General features: G+C 33.5%; 2 protein-coding genes across 7 annotated transcripts in view; one reads left to right on the top strand and one right to left on the bottom strand.

The window, feature by feature from the left end:
• Window positions 1-933: 933 nt before the first annotated feature.
• On the bottom strand, window positions 934-5629 carry LOC134231206 (short coiled-coil protein B-like). Its single transcript, XM_062713132.1, has 5 exons — window positions 5506-5629; window positions 4909-4968; window positions 4229-4315; window positions 3729-3867; window positions 934-1380 (listed from the first exon to the last, which is right to left on the bottom strand). The coding sequence occupies exons 1-5, from the start codon at window positions 5564-5566 to the stop codon at window positions 1353-1355; spliced, it is 375 nt and encodes a 124-aa protein (XP_062569116.1). The 5' UTR covers window positions 5567-5629; the 3' UTR covers window positions 934-1352.
• Window positions 5630-7355: 1726 nt separating this feature from the next.
• LOC134231205 (uncharacterized) overlaps window positions 7356-11288 on the top strand; it is a 49121-nt gene continuing 45188 nt past the window's right edge. For all 6 annotated transcript variants that reach the window (XM_062713131.1, XM_062713129.1, XM_062713130.1 and 3 more), the window contains exon 1: window positions 7356-7501. The gene's annotated coding sequence lies outside the window, so the exon portion shown is untranslated. The remainder of the gene's footprint in view (window positions 7502-11288) is intronic.

Here is an 11288-nt window from a genome sequence, read left to right as displayed (position 1 = left end):
GCCCAAAAACGAAGGGTGCCAAATAGTATAGTACAAGCTACCCGACTTTGTCAAGCTTAACCAAAGAGATGTGTGCTTAGGAAGTCAGTTTGTATCCTGTGTAACAAAAAGCATTCTAATCCAACTGTTTTGTCAAATGCATTTGGACTCGTTAATGCAACTATGTTTGAAGCAGTAAAACAAGCATAAACAACAGTGAAAGTTTTTGATTGTGACGTCAAAATAGAGCGATGTAAAAACCCAACACTTCATGATGTATTTCAAATAATAAAGATGTAAATATCAAGCAGTGTGCATGAACTGAAATAGAATGGGAAAAACTCATTTCTCATTTGGTATTTGGTGTTAATGCTGATTTAATTAAAGGTCACAACCATCTGTTTTACCAGAGAAGGTAAAACTCAGTGTGTGACCTTCTAAATCAGCAATTACCAAATGAAATAATATTTATTCTCTAATTTTAAAACATTTCTCCCAATGCCATCACAGTAGCCTAGTCGTAAAAGCTCTCGCTTTGTGATCAGAAAGTACTAAGTTAAAATCTCACCCACTACAGTGAAATGACCTATGTTAATAAAAAATAGGTAGCAACTGTTCCTTCACCAAGCACTCGACACTTTGAAGTGAAAATTGCGAGTCCTTTGGAAGAGACCTTAAATTCAAGGTCCCGTGTCACAGCAGGCATTGGCACAATAGAGATCCCTCACTGATCAACGGCCCTGAGTGATGAGTTTCAAAATTTGAAACCCTTCACCAGCATATAGTAACGTCTCTATTTGAGTAAAAAATTCTTGAATGGGATGTAAAACAACTTACAATCAATCAATCAATTTCCTCCCACAATGACATCTATCATCAATTATTTATATTTAAATTCATAATAATCATTTTCATATATCGCTGTTTGAATATTTGATTTCTTTACACATCATATACATACATGTATTACATAATTTATTAATTTTACATATCATTGACACAAAGCATATAACTAACATAATATCATATGAACATTAAGGCAGTGTAACAATATTAAAATAAACAAATCATAAAACTCTATATAAACAAAGGGTTATTGCAAAAGCAAAATAATGTCAAATAATGTATAATGCCAGACAACCTTTCTTTGTAGTCATAATGGATTTCTTATGAAGGAAGACAGTAACAAAAAATATGAATAAGCAGATAAAACTGTATGATAGACAAGGAAAAATTTGTAGGATTTAATTGTGATTAGGTTTTAAAAGGTTTTCTTTATCCATTTTGTAATCCCTCAATATTATGGCCTAGGCAATGAACTGATCACTTCCTTGACAGTACATTTTCTTTGTTATTAGTTCTATATTGCACATCTACTTCCCTGGTTTCTTCTTTCCGGATCTACAAATATTAATCATGTATATACAAAGCACAATTTATTTGGTAAGGTCAAATGCACATTGTAAGTTAGTCATTTTCATCTATTGTGATTATTCATATAAAAGTGGTCATATTATGTATAGAGATGTTGAATTCTTAGTACAGGTGACATTAGATTTTGCAATGTTCAAGGGACCTTAAAAAATTTAAAAGATTGAGAGGGGAAAAAAATAGGGGTGGGACGATATACTGATACACCGATACATATCGATATTTTCCTCTAAGATACGGTTTAAGATACAAGCATTCAAATATCGGTACGAAACGATACACGAACGACCTATCAAAAATTGAAAATGAAAGTACCTGTCCTTGGAAAATGGCGGCTTGTACGAAGCAAAGAGACGCTGATGATATTGAAAACATAGTGTAGAACTAATAAGTCGTTGATTAGGGGTAAAACGTTTTCACTTTTAAGCAGCCTCGGAAGATTGGACAAGAAAAGTTCAGTATGTAAAGCGTGCTATACACAGAAAGAAATGTAATTGTTAGGTTACTCCATCTCGTGCTTTTTTGTAATCTCAACTAGGCTACAGGCTTTCAGCAATTGATTATAATGTAAATGTGCTGTTTTTTTTTATATGAAATTTTAATCAGTGTTCTTTGATGAACTACACAGCTGTTTGTAGACAACTTGTTTACAGAAATTTGGTAACAAAAATATGTACATGTATTATTGTTTTTGTAAAGTTTTAGTCAATGAAATTCATGAACTTCAAGTATTAATTTCAAAGCACACATGATTTTATATAGTCTAAGAATAATGTTGATTTAATGTCAAGACAAAAAAAAATAAAATAAAATAAAATACTAATTCTTTTGCATAGTTTTAAAATTCATCATGTAACAGTTGATTTAATGTCAAGACAGAAAATGAAATAAAATACTTTTTAAAAATAGTTTTATAATTTATCAAAATATTGAGATACGTATCGTATCGTGCTAATATATCGAGATACGTATCGTATCGCAAGATCTGTGTATCGTCCCACCCCTAGAAAAAAATATGGAATATTCAGGTCCAATCACTTATCGCAGTTATCTCAACTTGCCAGTATATCACATTTTCATTTATTGTCAAACCTTGATTCATGTTACCATAATTATGAATTAATTTACTTAAATTTGAAGTTGTTGCATATTTAACACCAGTGTACTATAAGACTGTCAAACTAACTTGCTCAAAATTATTCAATAATTGGCTAAATTAAAGTACCGGTATTAGAAAAATACATTTTATTCTTATATATTCAAAATCAAAGAAAGGATTTAATTTCTTTGCCTCTCAAAGTGCCAAGTAAATACAAGAAGCCCATGGGCCACATCGCTCACCTGAGCACTGTGGCTAGGAAAAGTAGAAATTGGTTTATTATTGAAAAATTTAAATCCAAAAGTAGTCCCATGACCAATCATGGATTTGCTATTCTTGAGAAGAAGATTTTTGAAGAATTTTCCTATATATTTCTATGTAAAACTTTGGTCGGCCATTTTGGCCCCGCCCTACCCCCGGGGGTCATGATTTGAACAAACTTGAATCTACACTACCTGGGGATGCTTCCATATAAATATGATGAAATATGGCTTTGTCATTCTTGAGAAGATTTTTAAAGAATTTTCCTATATATTTCTATGTAAAACTTTGGTCGGCCATTTTGGCCCCGCCCTACCCCCGGGGGTCATGATTTGAACAAACTTGAATCTACACTATCCGAGAATGCTTCCATATAAATATGATGAATTTTGTCTTTGTCATTCTTGAGAAGAAGATTTTTAAAGAATTTTCCTATATATTTCTATGTAAAACTTTGGTCGGCCATTTTGGCCCCGCCCTACCCCCGGTGGTCATGATTTGAACAAACTTGAATCTACACTACCCAAGGATGCTTCCACATAAGTTTCAGCTTTCCTGGCACAGTGGTTCTTGAGAAGAAGATTTTTAAAACATGCCACCAAATTTTTATTAATTCCTTATTATCTCCCCTGGAATGAGGGCGTGGCCCTTCATTTGAACAAACTTAAATCCCCTTCACTCAAGGATGCTTTGTGGCAAGTTTGGTTGAAATTGGCCCAGCGGTTCTTGAGAAGAAGTCAAAAATGTGAAAAGTTTACAGACAGACAGACGGACCGACAGACGGACAGACAGACGGACGCCGGACAAAATGTGATCAGAAAAGCTCGAGCTTTCGGCTCAGGTGAGCTAAAAATTCAATTTGTAAATTTTATAATATCAAATCTCTTAACCATTCTTGCAATAATTATTTTCAGATAAAGCAAGTAATGTAATGAAATGGGTGTAGAAAGTATCCTACTTTTTCTTTGACTTTGCATCAGTAGACTGGAAAACGCTGCTTGCTGTCATTAAGTTCTCTATGTATTGTCCTAAAACTTGGTTCTCAGATTTCAGCTTCAGATTTTCTTCCTTTACCGAGTCAACCCTTGAGGACAGATCTACGGTGGAAATATAAAGCTTGATTAAAGAAGCTGTTCATTTGCTACAATACACACCTGAGGCACATTTCTCTGTCTAATCAATGAATATAAAGAATGTTAAATTCAATCTCTTATCATAGCGCTGACCTAAGCAACTAGGTCTGATGATAAACAATTTTAATTAGTAAATCATACACAAGTACACCAATGCTTGCAATTAAAAAGTCTTGTTGTTGATAAAACTATATTTTGAGTCGGACCACCTTAGACACATTGCCACACTTCTGAACTTCAATGCAATGACTATAAATATTAGAAGCTCTCAAAAAATGATATCTTTTTTTAAAGACATATTCATACAACACTGTCCATCTCATACCATCAAGGGTGTTCTGCAGTTCCATGACTTGATTTATCAGTCTTTGTTTTTCTTCCAGCTCATCTGGATTAGCATCAGGATCTAAACCTGCATATGTAATACAAAGTCCAGTTAAGAAAACAATGAAATTATTCTCTGAATGTACAAATTTCTTTAAGGACATTTTACAGACCAATGTATTCAACGAAATTGACTGTGGAATTGTTATAATTCATAAAGGGGCAATGTTCATGGGCAAGGAAAATTTTATTGGTTTGTGTGAACAAAATTTCAATGGTAAACTGTATCAATCCGACAAAAGCTAGACCTCTGTTTATGCTACATATGTATCACACAGAGGTATGCAATAGTGTAAAAAAAAGGTCTGGCTTTAGTTGGATTGAAACTGTATCTACAGGAAATTCAATGCATAAATATGTTCACAATATTGTTCATATAAAGGATGTAAACTTGTGGATGAAGGTGACCCACAAAAAAATCAAACATTGATGATCCCACAGTATTACACTGTGTATCTTTTCAAAATGTAAGTTACTTCCCCCTTACTTAAATCCTCACCCAATGTCCTCATTTGAGAAACACTCTGGTTACTGTTAGTTGATTAGTATTTGTTTGACTCAAAAAATATTTCAGATTTTATTAGATTGACTTTTAATGAGTTGTGATGAGCAGCAACTTACTGTTGTATCCTTCAATGGACAGTCCTGTCTGGTTGAGGAAATTTTTATTTGAGACTTCACCTGCCATGAAAACAAGAAAGCTTCTATTCACAGATGTCAAAATATAAAACAAAATACCTCCTGTCCAATATTTTAGTTTTAAAGTTTAAAAGGTGCAGTTCTCAGGGATTAATCTAAAGTATATTTATTTCCCAAAGAGAAAATATCCCTTGAATATCCCCCCCCCCTTTGAGGAAACTTCCCCTTACAATTCCGAAAAGCTCAAATATTTTCTTCCTTTATAAACCTGGATATTTACACAATAATTATCAAAATTATCAGATGTGAAAAACGGTTTACTCCACTATTTTATGCACTCAATATGCTAAATGGTCATCATAAAAAGCTGAAATCATTTCCCCCCACCCAACCCCACTTTTCCTGCAACCTCTGGGGATTTGTACTGGTATCGAGACCCAGTCACCCTCAGCTGATTTCACCAATTTCTTCAGACCTAGATTAATCCCAGGCTGTATGGAAAATACATGCACAGTAAATTAAGTGAGTGGGATAGTATTGGGGGGGGGGGTCAAAGCTACTTTATTTTTGGAGACGTACCATTGTCACTATCACTTGACAGCGGTATACTGTACAAACTGTCTCGATTAATGTCCGTCATTGGGATTACTGTAGATGATCGGCGAACTGGCTACTAGTGGATACTGGACAATGTAAACAGTGACTGAGCAGTCTAGACGAACTCCAAAAACGGCGTGAACTCCAAAAAAGAAGTCTTTGGCTCCGTCATGCATTGCGGCAAAATGGCTTCCGATGTAAACAAACGATGGATTGTCGTTCGCTTTCTCCACAAATACGACTGAATAATGGCTGTATTTAGTAAACTGTGACTGGATTTCAATTTTTGTTGAATAAATAATTGTACCCATTAAATTATTTAGTGGTTATTGACTTATTTATCACTCTGTACTCTTGCAAAATAGTGATTTGAGATATACGTACGACACCGGGATTCAATAAAGTCGGTAAGAATAAATTTTCTAACTTGTCCCCTTGATTTAAATTTTATGCCATAATTCCTACTGTAAAGATGCTTAAATTTTACTTCTAAGACACTTATATATATCGTTTTTTTTTTAATGAAAAACCGCACAATTTTGGCGGCGGAGCAGAGATATTAACAGGTTCGATTTGAGAAGACTTTTTTACCGTAATTTTAAAAGAATGATTTTTTTAAGTTCTTAAACTCATAGATTATAATTCTAAAAATGTTTTCATGATTATATCTATTCATATGTGAAAACATTAGGTATATATATAGCGATGGTGATAACTAACGCTCTCAATATTCAGATGTCATACAGGATTATATGACGAAATAATATTACAAATAGGTAAAAATTCGGTCAATGTTTAACAGTTACAACATATATATTACATGTTCAATTTTACATATTTTTCCCTTTTATTATATATTTAATTCCCAAACGTTTATTTTTCTTTGTATTTGATCTAACTTGAAACGTGAACTTTCTTCAAAAAAGCCTCGGAGGAAATGTGGAAACTGATTGGATTCTCATGTAACTGTCACCTGATCGACTCTTATTTATGATTAAAACCATCAATTCAGTACTTTTTTAATTATTGGTAAGATGTATTTACAATGCAGTTGCTCATTGCTGATCTAAACATCCTGAAATTCATTCGTACACGATAGACATGAAAGACAGAGGAAATTCGAACTGAAAATTCGCTAGCGTTCCTTACTTACAAAAAAAAACTTCTAAATTCAGTAAAAGTAGTTCTAAAATGACTAACTTAGTCACTACAAACAAATTATCAACCACAGAGATGTTTTCATAAGATTACGACTGTTTAATTTGTATTTTGTATCCTACTTGTACGATGTCTGGCTGAACCTCGAAGTTGGTCAACTTTGACTTGAAATTAAAAACTATTTGCACATGAAATCAAAATTCTAACAAATACGTTCTCTAAAACCATTTATTATTAATCATTTCTGAGTACTTACATTATTGTAAGGTAATCCAATTTTTTGCAAAAACACTTTTTATAAGAGCCCACTTTTCACGATTTTTCACCGTTTTTTTATATAACTGCGCATGCGTTGGACTCGTTTTTTGGAGTCTTTTCTGGACTGAAATTCTCACTTCCGGTAACGCCGTTTTTGGAGTTCGTCTAGACTGCTGAGTGAGCTGTCAGTTGATGGGTCGAGATGCCTCGATGAACGTATTTACATCCCGTTTCTCATTTAGCTATCCTATAAAAATAAAAGAATTCGTGTAAAAGACGCAGGATCCACTAATTAAATGTCTTAATTGCCTTAAATACTTGATAATCAAGCCTTATATACAAAAATCATAATTGCATACTTATTTTCCGGTGTCCATAATATCTCGCCAAATCACGTGATTGTGACGTCACGGTAAGGTGCTCGTTCACACACGACTTCATTCAAGTTGTCAACATAGAGGCAAGGTGTATGAGACAACTGCCAATTACTTGTCCACTGCAGAGTGTTTGATCAATTGAAATGCGACGAAAGTGTACAGATATATCAGCAGTTATGTAAAAAGTAAGTTTTTAAAGTTATTTCTGCTGTCTCTTTAATTTTGAAAGTTTAATTTCACCTGATTTCTTTTTAACATGTACCACTGCTGGTAAAGTGCGAATCGAGAAAATCTTGGTTTCGGACACCAGCTACTATTGGTTTACATCATTGAGGCAGTTTATGTCAACTTAACTATCAGAAATGATAGAACATTTGATTATGACGTAATTATTAATATACAGTATGGTTTCATGCAGTAGCATTGCTTGTTGGTTGAATACAAATAAGGAGCAATCCAGGAACTGCTTTAGATTACACCCGTTCAATGTATTTTACTAGATTATTCATATTTGCTTTTAACGTGTTAAACTCGATTAACGCTACGTTATTTGTGTTAAAAGTGATATGAGTATATACTATATGAATCATTTATGATTTCCTGTTTCTTTTATGTTTCACAAGATTAAAACTTTTGATGTAATATAAAGTTTTCTGATAACATTGCGAATATGGTTGCTGTATGTGCGACTCTTGACACGTGTAGTTGCTACGACTGGCTTCTGTTCTGTTTCAAGAGGTGCGACGTTTTACTGCTGTATCATAAATTTATTGTTATCCGAGAAATACGTTTAAATTCAATATCGACACATCAGATAGTGCAAATTTCTTGAATAACCCCCCAAATATATACCTCCAATTCGAGGATTGGTTGCTTCTATTAAATATTTAAAATGCATCGCATATATAACCCCCCCCCCCCCCCCCCAACATAAATTGTGAAAAAAAATAAAGGATTGAAAAATGCAAAATTCACTCTGGTTAGTTTATATTGGATAACATTCTTAAAAATCATGAACTTGCTTTACTAAAAATATGTTACTGGAGTATTTATGTTCATTAAGGCTCTAATCCAAAAGTTGTATTCAAGTCATCTTCGATTGACTATCTAGAACTTCAAAGTTACAAACTTTCTATGCATGCAGAAGAAACAAAAAAGACCTTGGAACCCCATACCCCCCAAGGAAAAAAGATTGACCTCTCTTTAATAAGAATGGGAGTCATGACCCTTCATGTATTTGAAGGGAATAGACGTTGATACATGTAAGAGTGTTTTACTTTTACATCTCCTCCATGGATAGTTTTATCCTTTGACTTGGAAAGATGGCATTAAGTATTTCAGATAATTAACTTGTATGGAATATTTTAATATCTCAACAAAATATTCTCATATTTGAATGACATAAAGACACCGGTCTATTTATTAAACATACAGACCCGTGATATTATTTTTCAATGTATATGTAGGAAGGATAAGGGCCGCAGGTGATTGACAACCCAACAAAAAATGTCCAATCTCGGGAGAACACAGCTCCAGAACTGTAGTGTTAACTTATGGTTTCATGTTTTCATCTTTGACTATATAAAGACTTAAATAGAAAACCATAACGCTTCCGTTCTGCAGCTAGGAAGAACAGTCCTATTTTATCCTGTGTTGGGGACCTTTCTCTAACTATTCCATTTTTCCACAACGGCCATCTTTGCTATCGAAGGGTTTCTCATACGCTACTTTCCGCATAAACTGAGGAGAGTAGCGTATTAGAAACCCTTGGCCAGCGAAGATGACAACGGCTGGGTTTGCAAATCTTACGGTTAGCTGCAGAACTGTATCTGTCCGAAGACGGGAGAGCTGGAAAAAATGTATACCGGTATTTATTGTGCATGAAAGTGTGCTGCTTCTCGGATTCAAACTGTCATATTCTAAAAAATATTTCTAACTGTTTTTCCACTTACTATTTCCACAACAAATAACTGTTGTAAATAACCCTCCATGAAATTGAGACCAGCCAATTTCGCTTTTTTCTGCAGATGAGAAGAGACAAATCGTATCAATTGCAACACACTTCGTGAAGAATTCTAGAGGTCATGATTTTTTTTTTTTAGCTTTTGTGCAGTTGAGATAAGAATTTGGAGGAATTAATCAAGTATCAATCGCAGCTTTTGGGCGCAATTTTTTAACAGATTTTTGTTTGGGTGGCACTGTAGCACTTCAGTAGTCTATCTCATTTTTTTTCTCAGACCAGCGAGTTACAGAAATGCAGCTACCTTACGGTTACAAAAAAGTTGGGGGGCATGTCTACATGAAAAATTATAAACATGAATCAAAACTAAGCCAAAAGACTATTTTCAGAAAATAAAGTACACCCCAACTTGCATACTTCGTGCCTGAGATGTAACTGGATAAATGTAGACTACATGCAACACAGTTCTAAGGATGCAAACATCATGCTTTGAATAAATATAAATTGCAAGGAAAAATATTACCATTATGCATTCGTTTACTGCTTCAAAAAGTTTGATCGCTTCATCACGACATTCGTATATGTATACCTGGTGCAGTTCTAAATTATTTGGTGTCATTATCTTGCTCATTTATACCATATCATTCCATTTAAAAGTAACAAAAGAATATAACAAAAAAACACAATATCCGTAACAAGAATTGATGGAACATTTCCTATTGCTGCAAGAAATGGTCAGAGATGACTATAAACTACAAAAACTATTATTCTTTTCATGCAATTTTGAATAATTTCATAATATTTACTTTAAGTAACATAAACCAACAGTCTCAGAGACATAAACCAGTTGTCGCATTTACACAAATAAAAAGTCGCCTGGGTCAAAATTTTACAGAAACCAGTTGTAGCACCTACAAAATGAATTTGCTAGTAATTGACTAATTCCATGAAAATAATTAATTTAAAACAAATTGTCTGTGTTCACGGCATTAAATAACGCTGAATCAAAGTTAAATTTACCCTCTTAACTGTCCAATCAGTCCTGTAGCACTTAATGCATCATTCGAATGAGAGTACATGAAAAACACGACGTAAACAGCCACTTACATGTAATGTTTCGATATTGAGCATTTTGGGGTATTAAAGCAATCCAACCGCTTAACATTTTAATAAATTTGCTTTCTAGAAAGTGATTTTATTGTTTTATATCAAAAAACATGTATTTAACTAGATATTTCACAGGAGCCAATAGTAGCTGGTGTCCGAAACCAAGATTTTCTCGATTCGCACTTTACCAGCAGTGTGTACAGCGTCGTACTCCAATGAATAACTTCATACACATTTGAAGTTTTGATACCTAGTTCTTGGAATGTTCAGATATATAGCAGTATTATATAGTCATGTAAAACGGTAATGATAGTTCTATTATTTCTCAAATTGTGTATGTAATAGTCAATAATTTTTGCAATTTTTGAAATTTTTAAAATTGTTAATGGAGATATAAAACCCTTGGAATTGACCTGTTCTCAAGATAATTTAGATAAGAAAAACGCACATGAATGCATAATAAATAAATATTTGAAATGTATATGAGTTCAATTCTATTGATCCAAAAATTCTGCCCAAAAATTATAATTATGTCTATTGATAATGAGCACATTTAATTCATTAAATGATGAAATTGATGAAATTTTGTATTTCTATTTATGAACTGCAATGTTATTAGTTTGCTTCTAAAATGTCAGTATTTCGAATTTCTACTGAATAGCCATATATAAGCATATAATTAATTGAAAGGACATTAATGGGACATAAAATTGTAATTCTTCAATTAGAGGGTATGAAATCTGATCAGTGAACAGATGACCCAAAGTTAATTTCATCTTTGACAGATTGGGCAGGGTGTCCTCCCCTTCCAACTCTCTCTCTCTCTCCCCCCCCCCCCCATCCCCAAAGAAGACAGCAGAAATTATTTAACAATTAATGTTTGCATGAGTTGGTATAGCTAGTTG

This window comes from Saccostrea cucullata, unplaced genomic scaffold (genome assembly GCF_032062105.1).
Source record: "Saccostrea cucullata isolate Sc308-1 unplaced genomic scaffold, CSIRO_AGI_Scuc_v1 ctg1020, whole genome shotgun sequence".
Lineage (NCBI taxonomy): Eukaryota > Metazoa > Mollusca > Bivalvia > Ostreida > Ostreidae > Saccostrea > Saccostrea cuccullata.
This window is presented reverse-complemented; position numbering and strand designations above follow the sequence as displayed.

Coding starts and splice junctions, on each gene's coding strand:
- LOC134231206 (XM_062713132.1), bottom strand. CDS start 5,566: ATGACGGACATTAATCGAGACAGTTTGTACAGTATACCGCTGTCAAGT. Junction 4,969..5,505: donor GTCAAGTGATAGTGACAATG/GTACGTCTCCAA, acceptor TTTTCATGGCAG/GTGAAGTCTCAAATAAAAAT. Junction 4,316..4,908: donor GTCCATTGAAGGATACAACA/GTAAGTTGCTGC, acceptor TTACATATGCAG/GTTTAGATCCTGATGCTAAT.